Raw genomic sequence first — 23,976 nt, forward strand, 5'->3', positions numbered from 1 at the left:
GTCATTGTTTTTATTTATTGGATATAGGCAATTAAAGGCTAGTTAAAGGTTTCACAAGTACACAAGGTCATTTGTCATAGCAAGCCAACAATCTGACACCCATTTTATGAGCATCACATTTGCCAGTATCCAGCTGGATCAGGGTGGGCAAATATTTGTCATCTAATTTGTAATTCATGGATAAGATAAAAAAAAAAAAAAAGTTCTAAAACCGTGTTTTTTTTCTTCTTCTTTTTTCATAATGAAAATGGCTAAGTTTTTTTTTTTTTAACTAATCTTGTTTATAAATGTAATGTATCTAAAGTAACTTATGGTATTTGCATATTTATTTGATTCAACCAATTGACCTATAATTTGATGAGATGGATAGTACCCAGTTTCCAGGGGAACAAACATCAAAATGAATGCAACAAATATTCCAGGACTTAATTTAATGTGAATGCTCTGTGGACTGGCTGTCTGGTGCCCGGGACATATTTTGCCCATCCTCAGCTATACTGGTAGATCCTACAGCAATTTTCTGTGCATCTCTTCTTCAAGATGTAAAATTCAAGTTCATCTGGAGGTGAAGTAAATACGCACGGTGTAAGAAATGCACTTAAATATTGGCAACATTTCTCGCAAAATAACAGTGGGCCTAAAGACCATAGGCGAAGTCCATTACTGTGCTTATGGTAAGCATTAACAGTCACGGATAAATGGTTCACATTTATATATATATATATATATATATATATATATACACACTTTAAGCCAGTGTTTCCCAATCATCATGACACAAACAGTTTAAATCTTTACATTCTACTAAATTAATGCTGTTAGGCTAATTTGTACAACAAAAGTACAAGGCTGAAACAATTGCTGGCATTTCCATTCAATTTAAAGGGGTAAGATGATTTGAGATACAATTTTTTTTTAAAGTTACGAGCATGGTCACGGACTGAAGTCATATCTTAAAGCACCGCTCTATAGCCTTATTCCAAAATGGAATTAAAAAAACAAAACATAAGTCCATAACTTAATCACAGGTTGATTAGTATAGAATTATGAGTTTGTTTGTTTTTTTATTATTATTTTTAATCCATTTAGGAATAAGCAATACAGCAAAGCGCTATACAGCAAATGGACTGTACATCTTGATGAATATAATAAACTTGGGCGTGTGTTTCCTATTTCCCCTCAAAAGTCTTCTTCCGCCTTACTGAGACATGCTAAGATGAGGTTGACCTCCGACCTCACTACTGTTCTATTGTCTCTTCAAACGTTGGTCTCTTTGCGGAGGCGCTTCATTCGCTGCATGTTGTCCTCTCTGGCTGTGGGGTCGGTGATCTCAGTGGCGCAGCTGGCGGGAAACCAGCCTCTCTCGCCGTCTCGCATCCGCTCCCCATAGCACCAGCCTGGCGAGAGCACATCATCTTTAAGAGAGGGGACTGACTCCACGTGGGATCTTAACAATGCAGGAGGTAAGGGAATTAAAAATAATAATAATAAAATGGGCCCTCACCCTCCTCTGTCCTCTGGACAAGGACGAGTTCAGCCTGCTGCAATCCCACCTCGTCGGGCTCCTTGGGCATGTAGGCTTTGGTGGCCTCGTATTGGGTCAGACCTAAAACGCACCCCACATATTCATACATTTATTTATTTTTTATTAGCAGTTTTGTGTGATCTCAGGAATGCCATAAGATGGCGCTAAAGCCCAATCAAAATCAGAATAGTGCTACTCTCTGGTTAGAGCTTTTTAACTTTGTATGTTGGGGAGGAGCTCAAGTATGTTTGTTTCGACCAGGAGGTGGTAGAAGTTACAAGATAGTTTTACTCGGACACTTGTGGTGTATTTTTAAAATCAAACCATCTGTGAGCAGTTCTATTACAAGGTAAATGTTTTAAGATTAGTTTGGGACACTGATCTTTAATTTGACAGCTGATAGGCCAAGACTTTTGAAGCTGCGTGGTCGCCATATTACCACTCCTAAAAACTACTATTTCTTGGCATACGATCCTCTACATTTACAGTGTCAAAATTTGGAGAACATTTGAGACAGTACTTAGTAGAAACAGAATGATTTATGATGTTTTAAATTTGTTAAACATAAGCAAGATGACTTCAGACATACAACTTGTCTTAAATACATGTATACATTATATGCTTAATGATATTTACAGGAGGAAACTTGTATTTTTTTTTTTTAATTAAAGAATTATAACTGTAATTCAACAAAAGATGCCTCTGCCAAATCTAATTTTGGGGTCTAAGGAACAGCAATAAAAGAAAAAGGATATCTTCAAATCAACACATAGGCCTACCATCCACTTGTTAATAAATAGTGACCACCCCACCACAAATCCCCCACCCCTGCGGCCCTATACGGAGATTTGTACGTGTGTAAACTGTACGTATACAGTAGTCTGCTCACCAGATGGGAGTGGTAAGATGGCTGCCCTGTGGCTTCAACGGCTTGCACTGGCGTGTATGGGCTATCCAGTAATATATACAGATCAGTGGTTTAGGACCACCGATTGTGGTATAGTTTAAACAACTAATATTTGCAATCGCAATTATTCATATTGGTCCAGAAATAATGTTTGTGTCAAAAAAAGAAAGAAAAAAAAGGGGGTTAAAAATTGTGGAGGAGGACAAGTAAACCAAAGCTCATTAACTGGATTAAGGGACTGTCCACTACTTTAACCTATGGAAAAGATAACCTACATGATTAACATTTGGGGTCCATTTATACTAGTGTTGTTCCGATACCAGTATCGGGAGAGACCACAATGCTGCATTAAAACAGTGGTATCGGCATCAGCAAGTACTAACAAGTAACATGCTGATACCATTATTTCGGACACTAATATAGGACTTTGGATGCAGCATCTTGTGTTTTTCTTGTGCACGACATTCACTATACCATCAGCAGACCTCCAAGTCAGGTCAGTGTCACATAAACCCTCCAGTGATGACACTTTTAAGTACCTGTCAATTTGTCGCTCTTACCGTCTTTGCAGGAGAAAAGCTGTGTCTGCTTGTGTTCCGTGAGCGCGACTATCCAACGGGCCCGGTCCATCCTGGGTAATGACAGAAAAATAAATAAATACATAAATAAATAAAATGGAGGATAAGGAAAAGAAGAAAACTCAAATGCAACAACAAATTGTAGTTGTTGCTTTAATGGTGCCAGTTTGAGAACAGAGATGGCAAATCCAGGTTTAAAAAGTAAAAACCTTGCTACGGTTTGGCTTTAGCCAAAGTGCTAGTTAGCGAGCTACCTAGCTAGCTCCCTGGGTGCTCGGTTACCTGCTAGAAAGCTAGCTAGCGAGCACAAGGGGCTAAACCCAAACTGTGGCCGGATTTTTACTTTCTGGACCTAGATTTGCCGCTTCTGTTTGAGAACCACTAAATTTGTGTACCTGGACTCGGCTACGAGAGTTGTGCGCTCTGGTCGGCCCTCACTGTTCTTGCTCATGATCAGCTTGAAGGATAGATGTTGGCTGGAGCTGTTCTTGGCTGGTGGTGACGCCTGACCGTCCGTTTCCTCGCTGACCTCCACTTCCACGTTATCCAGGGTGGCGTAGTCCATCACCACAAAGCTCTCCTCGCTGAAGGAACAAACATGCATTAATACACATTGCTACACTACTTTCCCATAGCTTTAGCCACTCAGTGTATGTACTGGGTCACAACTATGAAAAAAAGGTCTCGTGTTTGAGCAGACATTGTTTGGTTTCTCCCAAAGTCAAAACACAAAGCTGAACTCTCTCTCAGGCTGCCCAGCTGAATGCAAAGCTGAAGAATGTCAAGTATGCGTGGATCACGTCCATGTTCCTCAGCCGCCTCTGTTCCCTGACAGTCAGTAACTGAACTGTCTCACAGTCTTCAGGAAATGACTGAAAAAGTCCCCATTATCCTTTCCTGGTCATTTTTGTCTCAACTTTTTTTTTCTTTTTAAACAAAATATACACTAGAGTTCACTACAGTTTGCTCTGTGGTTGGAGTAGCAAGGCAGTTAAAATGCTGACTGACCTCTTCTTCTTGGTGACAATGAGTACGTCATTGAAGAGAAACAGGTAGTTGCTCCTGTTGCTGAACGCTCTCCAGATGCTGAGCTCTTCAGCGCACAACGCCAGCTCGCCACGTTTCTTCAGCCAGCGTGATGACGACACCAGCGGGAACGGCTGCGGGGACACGCCGGTTCGTTCTCAATGGCAAGCAATGTGGATCATTTACTCCTTTGGAGGAAGTCACATGGTCACTTGATGCACCATTGCTGCCTACACAACCTATGGCATGTTTGAGGATCTGTACTAAAGGTTGAGGAGTTTATTTTGACACATTTCCAGATTTACTGACAATTCCCGAGCATAAGGCCAAGTCCAAGAAGAACAGAGGTCTAACCTTGATTTTACCGAACTCCATCTGTTTCTGAATGGTGTACATCTGTTCTGTCCTCTCCATCCGTCGCGCACCATCATTGCAGCTGCCGACCAGCTGTTGAATGGTGCAACGAGAAGGCAAATAAATCGCAGAGATGCAGAGTCAGCACACGCGGCGAGCTTTTCTACCTTGCTGATGGCGTGCAGCGCCCAGACTGCTGCAAAGTACTCGGCGCTCTTGTCAGCCGTCTTCTGGCAAATTGTCTGTGAGGAAAAACAACATTATTTTATATACGTTTGGAGATATTCTGATTATGTCCACATAAACACATTTTGTAACAAGAGAATTTCTGACAACGTAAAGCTCAGACTAACATCCAGCAGCAGTGGCAGTCTGGTAACCCGTTGCATGGGAAGGATGAGAAACGAGATCATCGGGAGGCCTCCGCACTCGCTGCTCCCTTCGATTTGCTTCAGGGTGTCCTTAAACGCACCATTGCTGCTCCTAAAAGATGGCCAAGAAGGACGCTTTGAGGTCAACATTTACAATGAGGAAGCCGACTTTGGTGGCCCTCTCACAGGAGCTTCTGTAGCGTCCTCTGCTGGAAGGTCTCATTGGAACAGTAGACGATGTAGGGGTCAAAGTGGTGGGCGGCATGGTTCTGAACAATGTCGCTAATGTCCCGGATCACTGGGTTGTCATAGTGACGCCGCTCAAGATCCTCAAAAAAACTGGAAAAAAGAAAACAGATCGTGTTCACGATGACGGTGACTCTCACATTATTATATCAGTGCAAATACTTGTCAGGATTGATCATTTGTACCATATTCAAAATATTGCAGTAACCTAAGTAAATAGAATGTAAAGAATCATAATATACAGTACACAAAGTACTGTAAACTGTTCAGTAACGTGCAGTAATACTAGTCGTTTTTTGCAGAGGATTTGCTCGTAACTATTGTGATATTTTCTGCCTAAATGTGTTGTTGCATCAACCATCCGTTCATTCTTGGAACTGCTTATCCTCCGGAATCTATCCCAGCCGTGATTAACTGGCCGAACAGCCAATTGCAGGTGTTGTCGCATCATTTGTCTTCAGAAATCCATTCATCAATGCTATGGCCTTTTTTTTTTCTTTTTAAATCGCCAAGCTTTTTATTTTTAACCGATTTTTTTTCTTTCTTTTTTCTTTCAAACACCCACCAGCAAAAATAATAATAATAATAATAATAACAACAACAATAATAATAAGCAAAAGAAAAAAAGTCAACTTTTGCTGATATTAAAAGTAGAATTGACGAAGTATTTTAAAAAAGGCAATTTTGCCTGTAATTAATATCTTTGTTATTAGCATTAAGGGACCAAGAAATGTGTTATTGTATTAATTATATATTGCTTTTCAGCCGATTAATCAGTGAGCATAATTTTATTCTGCCTAAAAAAAAATCCATATGGGCTGGGCTCTACTATACATCGTTGCACTATGGCTGTTTCTTTTAAAAGAAATATGAAAGTCAGCCCCTGTTTTGTGCAAATGAGATTATAATCCATTTTAACGAAAGCACTGTGAGCGCATTCCATATGAGCACGATAAACACTCAATGCAGGACTTTAAGCCACACCTTTGCAGAGAGCCTAAGAAAAAGCTCAAATGACAACACATTCATACAAATGAATCATGTGTTCTCGTATTGCATTTCCTCTCTTATTTGGAAACTACTAAAGATATTCAAGTTTTCCCCTCGTTTGCTGCATGGAAGTATTTGTTGACATGTTGTGTAATGCAGAATATTCTCATTTTAAAGCACAAAAATACCACCCAGTGCCGTGAGGCGGCTAAACCTGTTTGCCAAGCGTGTCTTAACATGTTGATGGGGCCTACAAGATGCTCAACCCATGCTTAAGGTAAGGGGTGGCGGGAGCCTGACATTATGAGGCATTTCTAAAAGCACTGCACATAGCATTAAATGTATGAACGAAAGAAAAACACACATACAGCATAAGAGTATGAGCATGTATTGTTCCCAACCGTTTGCTGACTTGGTGGATAACCGAGATGTTGGAGAAAAGGTGATGGTGCTCTGTGACCGTCATGGTCCCCTTCAGAGAGTCACTCTCCTTAAAATGACGCACCAGGATCCCCAGGCTGTGCAGGTACGAGTGTTCCGATGTGATTATTTCAAAGATTGCCTGTCAAATGTATTGAAAGAGACCCGATAAACATCACCAACAACAATTTTATTTCATACGGGTGAGATCGTAACACTGATTTCTTGCTGCTGAATATGAGGCCAAAAGCGAATATCAAAGTTCTGCCCGGCGGCAGAGGGAAAAGGCGTTGCCATGGAAACTTAGATCAAGTTCAAGCTATACAATGAAGACATAAAAGTGGGTAGCACCCACGCTGCAGACAGCCTGGCTGGGTGTGGCTTTACTCAGGGAGTAGAGTGCAAACAGGGTGGACCGTTGCTATTGACACAAAATGAATGACAAAACGGTGCTTAGATTATTTTACACACACATTGTCATTATTTTTACATTATTATATTCTCTGGAGTTTAGTCAGATGTCAGTGCTTTCTCTCGCAAGCAGCCCTGATTAACCTTGTGGCTCTGGATTACTTTGTTTTAGAACACGTGTGTCAAGATCCGGTCCTCAAGGGCCTGAGTCCTGCATGTTTTCGAGGTTCTCTACTCCAACATACCTGATTCAATGAGAAGGATTATTATCAGGCTCCTGCAGAGCTTGCTGATGATCTTAAATATGAATCAGCTGTGTTGAACGTGGGAAACCTCGAAACATGCAGGACTCAGGCCCTCGAGGACCGGACTTTGACACCACTGTTTTAGAATGTGTGAAGGGCAAATGCTCAGTTGGCTTCCAGTATGAGTGAAAAATCACTAAGGCCTGCGACGTGGAGTGATCAATCGTTGCTACCATCCTCTCCAAATTTCCACTGTCTCCTTCATTATTACCCATTTTCCTATTTATGGCAATCTGCTTCTTTCTGACAGGTTTTTGTGGTTCAATAAATATATAAACTGCTCAATCGCTTGGTGACTGGCAAAATGTCAGCAACTAATTCTTTTGCACAACAGTCCACATCGCTTATATCGGAAGATTGATTGCAGCAGATTATTGTTTGCGCGACGAAATAATGAATCTAAAACTCGGAACGTCATAACTTACAAGAAGTAAAGAATATCTTGGAACGCAAAAATGAAATATACAGGGCCAGATTAATACGCAGCTTTGCCCTTCACACATGCTGTAAGGCCCTCAAAGAAACATCTCAAAATGATCAAAAATATAAAAACTGATGATTGATTGATAGACGTACTTCTTATATCAATTGCGGCCTCCAACAATGAATGTAGCCTCAGGGCACATGCATGTGCCCCCATTAGTCTAAACATGGCATTGTGATTATTAATATAGTTTGTGAAATATGAGTTAAGCAGCAAAACCTACAATTTTTTGAATCAATCGCAGAAGGCGGCCATTTTGCAAGTTGCTGTCAAGTGCTCAGGTAGACCAATCACGGCTCAGCTTCATAAAACAGTTGAGCCATGATTTGTTGTTTCTGACCCATGAGCTACTGTGATGTCATTAGCAAGTGGCCAAACGGCCGCCACCTGAAATGGATAATGGCTTTTGCTGCTTAACTCATATTCCACAAAAATAATATTAAAAAGAACACTTTGTTTAGGCTAGTGGGGCTGCATACAACATATGCTGAAAGAAATGTTTAATTGCCTTCCCTTTTAATTCGAGTTTTGGCAATTTTACATTGGACTGTCATTATGATAAATAAAAAATATAGCAGCACGTATCTGCATACAAATCAAGAATACTGGATAAGTACTACTTACCTCCTGTCTTTTTCGCTCTTGAGGCGAGATCATGCTCAGTATGCCGGTTTCCTTCACCTAGTTGAAGCAGGAATAAAAACCCATTTAACTCTTTTGCTCCCAAAGACGTATAAATACGTTCTATTTGAAATATTACCAGTGTCCCAAAGATGTAGTTATATGTTTGTTTGTTTTTATCCTAGAGCATACAGAAGGCTTTTATGCAGCCTCTGAACTGAAGAGAACGGTTGAAGCAATGGTAGTTATTACAAATACGGCCAGCAGGTGGCAGAAGAGTATAAGAGATCAACAAGGGCAATGTTGCAACAAGCTGTTTTCCCCACAGTTTTAACTGTTTTGTGAATAATGATGAAACTAAGCTATATTCTAATGTTAATTTCTGCGAAACGGAAACAGATAGATAGAAATATACTTTCCCCCCTGATGAATCAAATCAAAATCAGTCAAAATCCAGCAAAACAGCAGGGACCAAAGGGGGTTTGCTTATGTGAAAATGGCTGAGAGCGAATTAGTTAAATGTGATTGTCAGTTGTCTCAAATAAAGAAAAAACAACAGATTTAAAAATACCCATCATCATCATCAAGCTTACCTGCGGCAGCTGGCTCCAGGTGAGCTGCGCTGGCCTGTAACTCTTCACCACGATGCTCTGATCTTCGACCGGCGCTTCCACCACCACAAAGTCGTCCAGCAGTTCATCCTGGTTGGTGGAGTGCAAACCCCGCTCTCGGATCTCCTGGTAGAGGCGTGGCGTCGCTGGAGGGCAAACCCACAAATTAATCATTTCAGACTTCTTAGGTCTGCGTGTCAGCACGGTGACCGTACTATTGAATGGAGAGGAAGAGAGAATGACTGCAGGTCACCTCTGCATGTAAAACACGATGTTTGCTACTTTCGAATACTGAATGAATGATCAGGACAACTTTTTCTTCTCGTCAACACACGGTGACGAGTGGCTGACTAGCTGAGGCTGCAGGACATTACAATTCAATAATCAGGAGTCAACAATGCCACATTCAGTATGCAGAGTGCGCTGTGAGTTCAGGCCATTCTTTTGGAAGAGAGCTGAAACCTGTTAAGACCATGCGATACATTTCAAACATATCGACATACATTTGAGCATTTGTCGTGTTTTGGCCACATTTAGTGACTCATTCGTACCGTCTTTGAATGATCCGCGCTGGTTACGGTTCCTCTTTCTCCCAAGTGTTCGCTGGAAAGATAATAACAACAGAAGATAACTGAGGACTATGTATCATATTTTTCAGTACACTTTATCCTCATAACCCACTTAATATCATGTTTCAGTATTTACAGTCTAACACAACTTCCTCAAAAGAAGCCCTAATATGGGAGATTAAAAAACAGTTGCGGAGACACAGCATCATCTCCATGACTAACAGACAGCATGACTGAGGCTAAAGTCCCGTTTCCACCAAACAGTACTGTAAAGTTCAAGCGTTTCCATTTGGATACCAAAATAAATCATCGCTCCCCACTGCAGTTTGTCAATTATCAAGATATTCATCATTAAAGTGGAGGTCCAGTCAAAACATTTCTTTCCCCCCATTTGCCCCACTTGTCTAAACAAATAAGTTTGTAGACTAGCAGGACATATTACAAGTAAAAAATAGATATATTTGCCTTCCTTTATAATTAGAAACATTGATAAGTGTCGCCTTGCTATTTACGTAGCCATCCACACCACCACATTGAAGATTCCTTATTGCAGGTGCAAATATGGCTTAGGAGGGGGACGTTGCAGACAGCTGAGACTTGAATTGCTGGAACACAAATAGTCTAATAATAGTGTACAAGTGGAACAGTAAACAAACAAGTAAAGGTGATTATTTCCGAAAATGTGCCTGTGAGCTAGCTGTTTGGAATTTCACCCAATTATGAAGTCACAGTCTGAGAGATTATGTCCAATCCAAAAGGTAAACAAAACTGTTTTATCCAGATCCTCACCAAAAATGAATGCCTTCTTCTTTGGCCTTCCTTGTGCCAACCCACTACAGTTATGTGCTTTTGCACAACCTTGTTAGTCTTTCTATTGACCATCTGTTACTATTTAACTTAAAGGGATACTTGACTTATTTAGCCATTTTCAGCAGTAAGAACAACATTTTGTCTGTAATTAATGTGATAACCTCATTATTTTTCATGCACAACTAATACCTTTAAAAACACACTTTGCCACTTGCTGTCGACTGAAAATGACATCACAGGTGCTCAGGAAACAGGTAACGACCAATCATGGCTCATTTTGCTCAAGTCACTTGACCAAACTTAGAAAACAGGTGAGCCGTGATTGGTCGTTACCTGGTTCCTGAGCACCTGTGGTGTCATTTTCAGTCAACAGCAAGTGGCAAAGTGTGTTTTTAAAGGTATTCATTGTACATAAAAAGTAAAGTAAACATATTAACTTTTTACTGCTGAAAATGGCTAAATGAGTCAAGTCTCCCGTTAAAAAAAACAAAGTTAGTGGTGGCGCTTAGCAAGTTTTAGTACAGTATAACTCGTAACTTTATTGACATATATTCAGAAGATCACAACCTTTACCTTCCTTCCAGGGCTGCGAGCTGCACCTGGACTGGATGCTCTGCCTTCTTTCACAGGTTTTAGTGTGTTCCCCGCCCCTTTTCCCCTCGCCATTGCCTCAATGTCCAAACTGGTCACTGCTGCTCTGTAGGACTTGTTCCTGCGGTTCCTCCTCAAAGCAAAGCCGTCTCCGTCGCTGTCGTAGTCCTCCCAGCTCACATCCGGCCCCTGAGCCGAGTGTCGGATGCGGGATCCATTACTGGAATTCTCCAGTCCCACGGGGAACGTCACCACGGTGGTGTGGTGGCGGTTTTTGGGCCGGCTGGCCACGGCTAGATTCATGGGGATGATCTGCTGGGTGCCAAGCTTCAGCGCCGCTGCACTTTGGGTGCTCAAAATCAGTTGCTGGGGCACCACCAGCCTGTCAACTTCACCCTCTTGGGTTGTGCGCACCTCGTGCTGGACCGTTGGGGAGCTTTGTGACTGGTAGCATTTATCGCCGGGTTCAGATATATGGAGTTCTGTGGAAAAGCGGCTTTCCACAATTCGAGGCACCTGGTCACCCGCTCGGCCATCTGGCTGGGTGTGAGACATGGCGTCCTGCCTCTGTCACCTTGGCCCAGTAGTCCACTACCTCCTCACAACCTACAACATTGGGAGGCTCTGCGGAAGAGTAGGAGAAATAAGCGCACGCTTAAGCATCTCCACCAACAGACGTTCGGGTTGCAAGCAAAACAAGCAGCAGGGACCACATGAGAATCACAAGAGTGGATGGCCCTCAAATACCACTCGTGACTCCCATAGTGGAGTTATGGGATCTCCTGAGAGCACATGTAGACTCTGTTAGTCAGTTCTTTAAAACATTAAGGGACTCAAATCAGTACCCACGAAAAAAAAAAAAAAAAAGACACACGAGTCGCTTCCTTTAACCTGACACGGGGAGGGAAGTTGTATGCTTGCAAATCAAGTCACTTTTTCCAAGTGTTTTCAAGCTGCAGTTAGTAATTTTTAATAAAACGAGATGTGACAATTAAAAACTAAACAATGATCAAGTTCATCAAATAATTATAATGATAATAAATTGCTTGGAGACCATGTTTATGTTCAAGTTATCCAAACCTTTGAGATTTCAGTCTACCAACAAGTGTTTTCAGATTTCTGTAGCCATCAATGAAAGCAGATTTATTAGATTTATGTTTAAAAAAACAAACAAACAAACAAACAAACAAACAAACATGTGCAACTGCAACATCTGCTTTTGCTTTGGAGAACAAGAGTCACTGGTTTTGCCTGTTTTCTCAATTTATTGACCAAACAAGTAACTCAATCTTATGTTTGTACATTTTCTGCACAATCAATTTGAAATAATAATGTATTGTTTTTGAATAGTTTGTTTGTTTTTTAATTCACATTTACTGCAATTATTCGCAGTACTGAAACTTAAAAGGAATGCTTTAGTGTAACGTTGACATTTACAGCTTGCTTATTACAAAGATGTGGAAAGCAATTCAAACTTTTGAATATGCAAAACGTGCATAACTTTACTTTACAGATTGGATTCTCCATCACGGTAACACTGATTTTTTTTCTTTCTACGAGCTTGTTGTCTTCCCCACAGTCGCAGTTTCAATCTTTGCGCGACGGATTAGGGTGGGAGAAAAAAAAATGTCTGCCTCACATTCCCATGGATGTTTATGGAGAGGTGACACGCAACAAAGCAAACAAGTGAGCATACATTACACACAACGATCTTACCTGAGTGAGGTGAACTTCTTTAAACTCCCAACTATCCGGCAAAGAACACAGAAAGAAATAGACCTCAATTGCGTCCGCTGCTAGGTCGAAACATTCGTAGCACATTTCTGTGCTTAAACTGCCACTTCCTGCTTTGGTGTCTCCCTCGTGACATCATTGGCACAGGTGAGCAACAGCCAGTCACAGAAAGGGCACATAGATCAAAGTCACAAACTTTTCCCACTTATTTATAATTGTTTTTCAGTTGAAAGCATATTTCATAAATGTAGTCTATACATGTATATGTCGAGATTATGTAATTATTTTATTCTTTTTAATTAACTATAAATGTAACTGTCATTTTACTGTTTAACCGTGTATTCCTCGGGTTTATTAGTTTGGTCCTGCAGGTTCCGACCAGAGCCGTAGGCCGTGAGCGCATTCTAGTGGCTATTAGCTTGTACTACAAAAAAAATAAATAAATAAACAATAATAAAAAAAACCCCACTCAAACCAACCACCCATCCGTGCCAAATATATCGGTTTACATTGTATACAGTGTGTGGTTGCACTAGGATTGTTTGTTAAATCTTTAGAAGAAAATAAGCACAAATATACCACTCCACTAAACTGTATAAGGGCAATTTATAAGTCATACTTTAAATGTTCAAACTTGAGAAATGTGAATGAATATAAATATGTAATTAGCCCATAAATGGTAAGTGCCTCAAATTCTGCTTAAAATCACTGATCACCACCTCCAGTCAACAAAAGGACAATGTGACCCGTGTTTGTAATTACAATTTATTTCCTTTTATTTTGAACGCTCTGAAAACAATCAACGCACGTGATTAAGATTGATTGAGATGCAATAATCAGTTATCATCAGAGGGGGGGTGACTATATGCAGGGTTTATATGCATAGAAAAAATAAATCAAATAGGGATTACATAATTTCAAATTGTATAATCATATGGCAGCTGCAGTAATTATTCCAAATGATGATGATGTGTGCACTGCAGGCTTCATTATATGAATCTATTGTACACATAATTTTTCAATGTTATCCAACATCTTTTAAAATGAATATACATATCTGTACTGTATATTGATATGTTCATGCTGTGCTTTGAGTTACTTTGTCATCCTCATACTATAATTTTCAGCAGTTTTATGACATTTTCTTGCTTCAGAAAAAAACATTTTAGATGCATTCACAAAATGATTATGATCCACATTTACTTGCGCAATACCCAGTGCGTGTTGACAAAACTGCCTGCTGTAAAAATAAGACTTCGCTCGCAGTTTTTTTTATTCTCGCTTTAATATTTGTATACTGTAATTAGATAACTGGGACCTTGATTATGTGTATTTAACACATTACAACATGCTTGATACAAATTATGCAACATGCACACAACATTCATAATCACCATAGCCTTTACAGAAATAAAAAAAATAATTAATTACAATCAATGTAGTTTATTTTCCCAGTGCTGATTTAGAAAAATGTGCTAATAATAACGTGAATTTATGTTCACATCCAGAAAATGTGACAATAAGGTTGCATCAAGACATTATAGATATGTTTCTTTTCTTGGAAGAATGACAACTATGGCTGTAAAAGAATACGCTTCTATGAGCCTTATACAAAATGTCTATGACCAATTCATTGACGAGGCTGTTAATGGTGCTACATAACAGCAAGTGTGGGGACTGTACAAAACAGCTTTTAACCCCTTCCCATGGTAACAATGCTAACAAACAGCCCCTTTGAAACACATTGAATTTACGGTAAAGCAAATAGGTCTGAATTAAGGACACGTGCAGTTTAAAGAAAAGGTCTTGGGTTAAGCTGTGCATGGCGAAGCTATACTAACGCTTTAAGTTTGTCTCCACGAGACTTTCAACGGGGACTAAGGAGAGCAACAGGCCTCGCCTGCATCGGTTCTATGTCTGAACAACGAGAGACTAAGTCAGGATATCATCGGGAGATGAGGACTCAAACATAAGGGAGAGAAAAGCAATCAGTGAAGGCCTTGGGAACAGAAGGAAAAGAGGGAAGGCGAGATCACTGTTTGGCTATATCCCCTTTCTTCAGGATGATCTGTCGTTGCCAAGGGGCAAGCTTGGTCTCGTCGTAACCCAGGATCCTGAGTCGTTCCAGCTCGGTCTTCTCTTCGACCTCCTTGGCCTGTTTGGCCTCCTCCTCTGCTTTCCTAAATGCGTTCAAAAGGACAAAGATTAATTTGTTTTAAAAACATATTGTTTACTTTACTTATACATACTATTATCCTATTTCTAGCAACACAACAGTGACAAACATACATACATTAATGTAAACTCGATTGCTGAATCTGCCATTCTTGACGTCTGGTATGTGTACATTAGTGCTACGCGGGCTCCCTCTAGTGGTACGTTAAAGCCTGAATGTAATGTTCAAAATCTGCACAGATTTAAGTGATTCAAACTATTTTTTTTTTAATCCCAATGCAAGTGTCACTTCAAAATTGGCACCTATAGTTTTGCCCAGGTTTGACTGGCATTGAAAGGTTATGCTTTTTGGGGCAGCTTGCACTATTAGTGTATTACTGTCCTGCTGTGTCTAATATTTTGACCCTCCAATTAGAGAATGGGGCACAGTTTAACCCCTCAATCATTAACATGAAGGTAAATTGATACGTTGGACAAGTGGTCAGTATCCTAAATTTTCACCCAGAACTAGCAGTTGGATGGCGAAAGCGTCACACTGCGTTGATTGGCTGGCCGAATGACGTCATCACGCAAATTTTGAAAAGACGCTTATAAAGTTTTAAATTTGACGGATATTGAGGAGATATAGTTGTCACCAGTATGAATATCGTGTTTTTTAGGACGTATCGAACGTGGTATCACTTTCCTCAGTATAAAGACTTTGTTGGCCAAACATTAGTGCACTTGACTTTGGCCTGTTGCCAACTTCTGTGTTTTATTCACATTCCTGTTCTAAAGGATATCATGTATGTGTCTAAGGATCAAGTAGTTACTTTTTGCGTTCTAATGATCACAAGTGTGGCGCATAAATTTCCTCAATTGGTCCCACTGGGTCAGGTATATAAAAATGGAAATGGCACCACCTAGCCCCCTAAAATGAAACGGCAATTAAATGGAGACAATATTCATATACAGTAGTGTATACAGATTTTGCACATTATATCAAATTGCAGCTATATTTTGAAATGGCAAAATCATGTAAATGTTTTATTTTATAGGGCTAGCATTCCGAATTGTGTGCATTAATTACTAGTTGGCCAAAGCACTTACAGTTGAGCCTTACAGGCAATCTGAAGAGCTGTCAATGTGTATGTATAGAAGAAGATTTTTTTTTTCTTACCTCTTTTGTTCCCTGTCACATCAGGAGGGCATAAGCACAAGAGGAATGGGTGTAAATATCACAAAGAATTTACATGGTACAACTAGTAGGCTATACATTCTGTTTTATGAAAAGCACCTTTAAGAGTCAATTACATACCACATTGTTTGACACAATTCTTACCTATTTATAGAGCTCCTAATTATCAAGTTATTATGATTAAATAGTTTGCAACAAAGCTTCGTTAGTCACCTCTCTTCATTCATTTTCTTTTTTGCCATCATGTCTCTTCTCCAGGCGGGCATCGATGCCAGGCGTGCTGCCTCCTCATCAGCCTGACAAATGACAGGCAGACAGAATAACAAATATTGTGTGAGTACATCCTTGCATCGTCCACCTGCATGCGTGCAGTTTTACTTCGCCCATTCAATCAATGTTGTCTTTTTCGGGAGGACACTTTAGTCGTTTCAGACTTGCTCTAATGAATGACGGGCTAGAGGGATGAGTATTTCAATATCTTTGGGCATGTGTCAAGATCAATTATTCTTCTTATTATTTTTTAAACAGAATGGGATAATCTCACTCCTAAGGTCCTGAAATCTTATTTCAGTGTCAGTGTCCAGTAGGCCAGAACAGCGATTCTCAAAGTGTAGTCTGAATACCACTAGTTGTGCACAAGCCCTCTCGTGGTATGCGAAAGAATCACTGATCACAAATGCAATTTATAATATTTAAAACACGAAATACAATCAAACCTAATAATGAGCTTGTAACTATGCTTACATCCTGTTTACACTTAAAAAAAAAAATCCAGTATAGTAAAATTATTACTTTAAGTGCAGATTAGCTGTATTTAACTAGATTACAAAACATTTCCATATAAATAGGATTTTTATTTCACTTTACTTTAACTGAATATATATGTACATTTTTCAATGATTTTGAGTTTTTTTTGTTTTTTGTTTTTTTAATTTCCATCTTTTTAATAAAAAAAAGGACATTCATTTTATATTGACTGCACAGCAAATGCAAACAAATTGACTGATTCAGTTACTAGTTTGGGCATTAACATGTCAGAAAAATAGTTAAAATTGTTGATAATTGTTTTCCCAAGTTAAGGCCGATGTTTGCAAATGTCTTATTTTTTATTAAACATATAATCAGTCTGCTTTTGTGGACGATAAGCGAAATTAGAGAATATTTACTGTTGAGAGATTGAAATTCCGACGATTTGGACAATTTAAAGTAAAACAAAGTCTCAACAGTTGACCATTATCAAAATAGTTAATAATCATTAATTGTCAATTTGTTTATTGTTTTTCATTATCAAAATAGTTAATCATTGTCATTTTATTGATTATTTATTTATTTAGACCTATACAGTTATTACTGTAAGAAGATACAGTAGGTGATGCATAATAGTACCTGAAGGTGTATCACTCCATACATTGCAGGTTTGTCAATTCCTTTAATTCATGGTCAAATGTTCATTTGAGGATATTTTACAAATTCATTCCAATGATCACAGCTGAAGCCAATAATTTGTGCAACATTGACAGCCAACCATAAAAGAGTTAAAAACAAAAACAAAAAAACAAAACAAAACTGGCTTGGTGATCGGTCTGAATCAGTTGCGGTTAAGAGTTGCTCACCACATCACTTTTATGCGAATAAAAAGTTAGGTTTTTGTATGTAGCCACATGAATTGTATAATTTCAAAGCACCTTTATTCGTTTTTAGTGTTTTGTTGAATACTATTGCTTGAACTGTAGTGTGAATGGGCTTGACATCACACCACTGAATCTTCATGTATCAACCTGAAACCACAAAACACTCCAGCATCCAATCGCAGCTCACTCTTGTGAAATCCATTCATCAATATTTTGATGCTGTGATGGGCAGTGGAGCCAAGTCTTCACATCACTCAACTCAAAACATGCACCATTATCCTGAAGAAATGCCAAAACACCAGCAGAATTCAAACTAGATCTCAGGCAAGGTCATGCACGAAACAAATATAAGCTTTTGGGAAAATATCACTCCTGAACAATAACTGTTAGAATTACTGGACAGACTGTTATTTGTAAGGAAACATCTGACAGCTTTTCTCTGACCTATTACCTCTGGCTTCAGGAGCTTTACTTAAACTATGATGGACTATATAACTCAGGGGGGAAATATTGCCAACAAGTGGGCATAAGACTAGCATAGAAGCAGAGCAAAGGACTTCAGGCAGCTGAGGATTCAGAAACAATGCAGATTTGGCAACATTCCTACTTGACAGGCAAGTTTTGCACCAGTCTTTGATTTTTAATTTTATAGACATAGTAGCACTCCATTGCTTTAAGTCATGCTACGTAGTAGCCGTGGCTAACATCAGCTTATGTGTACATATATATATTTTTTTACTTTTTTTTGTTTTTTGTTTTTTTTTAATTGTGTATTGAGCATTGGGTCTAAAATCAACATACAAATTGAATCCTAACTGAAAAGGATTAGATAGGTCAGTGGTTCTCAACCTCGGTCCTCAAGTACCCCTATCCAGCCTGTTCCATGTCTGTGTCCAAATTCATAAGGCTGGGTCCTCCGAAGGCCGAATTTGTTGGCTGCAAGACGTGACGTCTTGCATGTTGTCGAGTCCCGGCGCGACTCGACAACACGCACACGCATACACACGAATGGAGTGTCAGTCATTGCAGTACCGACAAGCAACATTGACAATCCATTCATATGTAAGTCCGTGCGTGCTGTCAAGTCGCACCGGGAGTGACGTCATGCAGCCGACAAATTCGGCCTTTGGAGGACCTAGCCATGTGAATTTGGACACAAGCTATGCCTCCCACAGTAACACAGGTGTTTTAAACGATGAGCTCATCAGCAAGCTTGCATGAAGCCTGATAACGATCCTTAGGTGTGTTGGCTGAGAGACATGGAAAGCAGGCTGGATATGGGCACTCGAGGACCGGAGCTGAGAATCAGTGACGTTGAGTAAAGGTAGGGAAACATTTCTGATTCAGCTGGAAAAGTGCCACGTCATGCATGAACACAAACATCATGGTCACAAAAACCCACTTCTAAAGGCGCTACTTCCCATTTGTGCTGTTGGTTATTCTAAGGCAAAACACGGCAGTTAAAATTTCTGCTATCCAGTTCAACAGTTACAACACAAATGGGGTAGCAAAAATGTGACAAGAAGGGCAATTGTCGTGCCTACCTTGCATTTGCGTTCTTCCTCCTCTTGGACTTTGACATGAAGCTTTCGCACCATCATCTGCCTCTTCCATTTGGGGATAGGTTTCCCCTGCTCGTCGTGCGTGGGTACGAGCGCCTCCACATCGGCAAGGCTCGACTTTCTCCCCGGCTGCGTTCCTGCCGGGCCAGCAACGCTGCACCCATTGGTTGCGGAATTGGAGTGCAGCTGCTTGAAACTTGCGGATGCTGACATGGTCGTGAAGGTTCCCGAGCTGGGTGGACTTGGAGTGGGACTCGGCGTCGTGGGTTGGGGTGAGACCGACGTATTGGACCCAAATGGGGATGATGTCTTGGGTGGTGGCGGGCTACAAAGGCGAGTCTCTGGTGGAGAAACTGTGTTTCCCTGGAGAAATACAAAACCACAATGGAATTCAAATGTAGGGGTGGGAATCTCTGACATGAGGCCGATTCGATATGTATCTCGATACACAGGTTGCGATTCGATTGAAAAACGATATCTTTCAGAACAGAACGGTTCGATGCGGTTCAATTAAGTTTGAGAATGATTCAATTTTCAATTCGATATGATTCATTTCAATATTCAAAACTTATAGTGACGTGTTGCTTGGAGACGTTAATCTTAAAACACCACAAATTTTTACAGTATCTTCAAACGTGTTAAAAAAACAACAACAAAAACGTCTTCTATATTTGTATATATTGAATCAATTATTTAAATAGTCCGCAACAAAGGGCTGGGCGTATGACTGAAAAACGCATCAGTTTAAATATTTATTAGTCGTTATTGACAGTTATAATTGTTTTTTTTTTCTATTCAAAATAAGGATCAGAAAAACAAAAGGCTGATAATTTAATTTGAAATATAAATATTTAACCTTTAAACAGGCACCAACACAATTAAACAGAATATGTGCACAGTGTGAAGTATTTCAGAAACATAAATTTAAGACATGAAATAAACCTACCGTCCAGCCAAAAGAAATATGAAGCCACCTTATGGAACAAGAAATCTATCAAGCACATTTTAACCACTTAATATATCCAAAAATATTGCCAAAAGTGCCCTTCCCTTTTTATCAACAATTATTGTTTTTCTTTTGCCGTCACATTAATTTTTGGTTAATGTATGACATCTTTTTTTTTTTTTTTTTTTAATCTGAAACACGATGATGACCATGGAATCACAACTGTTCATGTTTTTTTTGTGTTTTTTTGGGGGGATGTCGTTCATTTGGAGTTTGATGACGTAATTGCGGGCACGTCTCAGTTCTCCTATCTGCTGCTTATGCTAGTTGTGTACATTGACAGGGAGCCACAAACTGAGAAATGAGATACCTGCAGTGTGCTTTTAGCTTAGCTGGTGTGTTGGCTGTGGGACATACCTGTGTAGTTTGAATTCATGCATTGGATCGTCACGGGAGTTATTCTTTTGGGTCGCGCGCAGTACCAACGTTGGGACATACAAGTGCACCGAGAGGACTCGATAGCCATGGGAAATACCGAGATGTACGGCAGGGCTTCTGCTACTGTCTTTTTTTGTATTTTTTTATTTAATTATTTTTTTTTAACCACTCACTCACACAATCTTACATCCTATAAGCTTTACATGGCCTCCTAGGCGGGGAAGCGAACCCACGCCAACCGGCACCAAAGGCATTCTGCTACTGTTTATTATTATTATTGTTATTATTATTATTATTATTTTATTTTTATTATTTTTATTATTTTTTATTATTATTTTTTTTCCACTCACTCACTCACTCACTCACTCACTCACTCAATCTTACATCCTGTAAGATTTACATGGCCTCCTGGGCGGGGAAGCGAACCCACCCCAACCGGCACCAAAGGCAAGTGACGGTTGACAAGTCTGCTACCGATACGGTCGTTTAGCTCCCCTTGACGAACGATAGTTCGGTCGAATCGTTTTTTTGTCCCACCCCTATTCAAATGGGTTGTGTTACGATATTATTGTAAAGCTACTATGTCCTTTATTCTGTTTGATGATGATGTATCAGCCAATCCTAATTCGTCTAGTCTTATACAAATATATTTCATGGATCTTATACAAATGTACTTTACGATCAAAGCAAGCTTTTAGAATGGTTTAAACACTGCCACATTACTTGGCCATCATTTAGTGTGCTCAGTAGTAAACTTCATGTGATTTCTTTATTGTTGTAATCCCTTCATAATACTAATTCTGTCAAGCAAAAAAAAAACAAAAAAAAACCAGTTTAATATGTGCAATATGGTCACTTGTATAACCTATGATGTTGCGCAGGGTTCAATTCTGGGGCGTGTACCGTTTTCATTATATTTGCTACCCCTGGGTTCCATCTTAAAAAAAAAACAGCGGTGCTCGTTTTAACGTGCCCTTTGGTAGTTGATTGATGGGAGCCGGAGTCACGGTCCTAACTGTGATTTGCAATGCCAAGATGAGCAATTCCAGCACAAATAGCTATCTATACTCAACAAAAATATAACCGCAACACTTTTGTTTTTGCTCCGATTTTTTATGAGATGAATTCATAGATCTAAAACTTCTTCCACAGAAACAACATCACTTCTCTCAAATATTGTTCATAAGCCATAAATCCAGTCTTAAATCTGTGATAATGAGCACTTCTGAAGCATCTTGAGGTGCACCTCTGAGGTGGGATGGATTATCTTGGCAAAGGAGAAGTGCTCACTGTCACAGATTTAGACTGGTTTGTGAACAATATTTAGGAGAAATTGTGATATGTATTGTGGATGTGGAAGAAGTTTTAGATCTATTAAGTTCATATCGTAAAAAAATGGGAGTAAAAACAAGTGTTGCCTTTATATATTTGTGGAGTGTTGCCAAACTAAAGGAACACTTCCTTAATCTGCATAGAGATGGGGAATACAAGAACACAACGCAGGTTTTATTTTTCAATAAAGAAGAGTTCAGTGAATGCGCATAGGAAACAGGAAACTGGAAATAGTATTTCCAACAACGTTTTTAAAAAACACTGGTGTAGATATTGTGCAGTTATCTCAGGTGTGCCACAGGAATTGGTCCTTTGCCTCCCAGTTTTGTATTTAAATGCTCCTTTTGATTATTTCTGAAGATGCAATTTTAATGATCTTTGTTATGCTAGCTTTTGTATGCCTCTGCAGCCAAATGAACCCTTTTATTTGATCAACTTTATGTTGTCATAGAGGATTGTGCATTGCCTAAGCCTTGAGTTACTGAATGACACTTTTGTTAGCACATCAAGGTCCCTTAGCAGACTGTCAGCACATTGCACTTTCTTCGATTCAAGCTTTACTGGATGTGATACAACTAAATGTTGGATTAAATACTGTTTTGACAGGCCTTCCAACTATACAGTTAACCATTCATCCATCCATTTTCTGAACCGCTTATTCCTCAAATACTGTTTTTTTTATTTTAATAAAACCATATTGATATACTGCACATTATGCTAATTAATGCATTCTTTATAATTCCAAGTCATGAGGCCAAATGTGATGCAACTGTGGATACTGTGGACTTACGTTGTTGCCTGTTGGTCCACTGTTGGAAAATACAGTGGTGTGGCCTTTACTCTGAGGTGTCGGCTTCAGCCTCTTTCCAGCTTTGATTTCTGCCAGCAATTCTGAGTTATCGCTGGTGGGGGACATCATGTTGAAAGATTTTGTGCCTGAAAACAACAACGATGCAGAATAGTGAAGCTGGTTAGAAATTAAGATGGAATACAGGGAAAGACAAAGAACAGCATGGCTGAGATAGAGACTCTTAAGGGCTAGGTATCAATATTTCTTAAATTCAATTTAAATTAAGTTTAATTTGATTCTTGTCTTAAAGTCTCTATTTAGTCACGATCAGTGTTTTGTTCTGTTTTCCTGGTGCGTCTCCCTTGTCTCATCAAGCATTGTCCTGCCCACCTACCTGTGTTTGCCTGCCCTTCCTCGTGTGCCTATCAATCCGTGCCCTCAGCTACTTGTGTCTTGCCCAAGTGTGTCTCGTTATGTCATGTGTTGTGTGTGTATAGTCTCTCTCTCCCCTCTGCCTGTGTCGATTCATTGTCATTTCCCCCGTGGTTCACCTTGCTTGTTTTTTTTTCCGCCCACATTGTTTTGTTGCCCAGCTCGCACCTTGTTTTCTCATTTTTGTTTTATTAAACATTTGAACGTCACCTCTGCCTCCATGCTCAGTACACTTTAGATATGCAGTATAGATAATGAATGAATGAGTAACCAAATTCATATGCACCCCCCAGCAAATGATTATCACTTCAATAGGATCACATATGTTCATCACAGACAATACAACTAAAGTACAACAGAAGTTTATGTTTCCTTTTAAGCTTTAACCATCGAAACATGCATATTTTAGTGTGACACTATAAGTCCAAAACAAACAATAGTCAATGGACCCCTCACCTTATTCAGTGAATAACCTAAAAAAAATTGAATGTCCTCGGTCGTCTCTAATTGGTGCGTGGAAATAAAATAGTCCTCCTGTAAAACTGTTCCCTGTTGAGGTCACCACAATGGTCGAACTAGCCACAAAAGCTATAGCTTAGGAGGGGGCGTTACAGAGAGTTGAGTGTAAATGTTCGCATAAATTTGTAAAATGTTATTCGATTAAATTCGCGAATATATTGACTTTATTTTGAATTCCCCTAACCCGAATGTTGTTTCGCTGGGCGGAAGTTACACAGCGCGCGCCGTTCAGTACGGAAGTAGAGACGAGAGCGGGAGGAAAGACGAGCGAGAACAATGCGATCGACAAGAATAATTAAAATTGCAGTAAAAACATTCTACAACTGGTCAAGGGCGCACACGGTAAATAAGTTCTGTATTTGAAGAGCATTATATTAAACGCCTGTAATTTGAAACGCTAATTTGTTGAGTAAAAGTTAAT

The 23,976-nt window shown here is 39.6% G+C and overlaps 2 protein-coding genes across 5 annotated transcripts; both read right to left on the bottom strand.

The window, feature by feature from the left end:
* arhgef16 (Rho guanine nucleotide exchange factor (GEF) 16) lies at positions 1 to 12,705 on the bottom strand. The gene is made up of 15 exons (XM_077514553.1): positions 12,536 to 12,705; positions 10,802 to 11,443; positions 9,401 to 9,452; positions 8,832 to 8,995; positions 8,242 to 8,298; positions 6,399 to 6,559; positions 4,948 to 5,100; positions 4,744 to 4,873; positions 4,558 to 4,632; positions 4,391 to 4,483; positions 4,019 to 4,170; positions 3,406 to 3,594; positions 2,993 to 3,063; positions 1,505 to 1,606; positions 1 to 1,397 (listed from the first exon to the last, which is right to left on the bottom strand). The coding sequence occupies exons 2-15, from the start codon at positions 11,372 to 11,374 to the stop codon at positions 1,258 to 1,260; spliced, it is 2,112 nt and encodes a 703-aa protein (XP_077370679.1). The 5' UTR covers positions 11,375 to 11,443; positions 12,536 to 12,705; the 3' UTR covers positions 1 to 1,257.
* A 599-nt stretch (positions 12,706 to 13,304) lies between these two features.
* Positions 13,305 to 23,940, bottom strand: LOC144014548 (espin-like). 4 transcript variants are annotated; one of them, XM_077514558.1, is made up of 6 exons: positions 23,493 to 23,940; positions 22,605 to 22,750; positions 19,081 to 19,461; positions 16,119 to 16,201; positions 15,888 to 15,908; positions 13,305 to 14,733 (listed from the first exon to the last, which is right to left on the bottom strand). In XM_077514558.1, exons 2-6 carry the CDS (start codon positions 22,731 to 22,733, stop codon positions 14,586 to 14,588), a joined length of 762 nt encoding a protein of 253 aa, XP_077370684.1. In that variant the 5' UTR covers positions 22,734 to 22,750; positions 23,493 to 23,940; the 3' UTR covers positions 13,305 to 14,585. The 4 variants fall into 4 exon arrangements, with proteins under 4 accessions (XP_077370684.1, XP_077370685.1, XP_077370683.1 ...); XM_077514559.1 differs by lacking the exon at positions 23,493 to 23,940 and adding an exon at positions 22,999 to 23,162 and having other exon boundaries at positions 15,888 to 15,899; XM_077514557.1 differs by lacking the exon at positions 23,493 to 23,940 and adding an exon at positions 22,999 to 23,162.
* Between the last annotated feature and the right edge of the window lie 36 nt (positions 23,941 to 23,976).

Source organism: Festucalex cinctus, chromosome 2, assembly GCF_051991245.1.
Source record: "Festucalex cinctus isolate MCC-2025b chromosome 2, RoL_Fcin_1.0, whole genome shotgun sequence".
NCBI classification, from domain to species: domain Eukaryota; kingdom Metazoa; phylum Chordata; class Actinopteri; order Syngnathiformes; family Syngnathidae; genus Festucalex; species Festucalex cinctus.

Excerpts from the sequence above, each read along its gene's own strand:
- arhgef16 (XM_077514553.1), bottom strand. The coding sequence starts at position 11,374 with ATGTCTCACACCCAGCCAGATGGCCGAGCGGGTGACCAGGTGCCTCGA. Across the intron at positions 4,171-4,390 it reads TGGAGTTCGGTAAAATCAAG|CCGTTCCCGCTGGTGTCGTC; the intron begins GTTAGACCTCTG and ends GTGTCCCCGCAG. Across the intron at positions 1,607-2,992 it reads GCTTTTCTCCTGCAAAGACG|GTCTGACCCAATACGAGGCC; the intron begins GTAAGAGCGACA and ends GGTGCGTTTTAG.
- LOC144014548 (XM_077514558.1), bottom strand. The coding sequence starts at position 22,733 with ATGATGTCCCCCACCAGCGATAACTCAGAATTGCTGGCAGAAATCAAA. Across the intron at positions 15,909-16,118 it reads AAGAAAATGAATGAAGAGAG|ATGTGACAGGGAACAAAAGA; the intron begins GTGACTAACGAA and ends TATGCCCTCCTG. Across the intron at positions 14,734-15,887 it reads TGTGACAGGGAACAAAAGAG|GAAAGCAGAGGAGGAGGCCA; the intron begins GTAAGAAAAAAA and ends GAACGCATTTAG.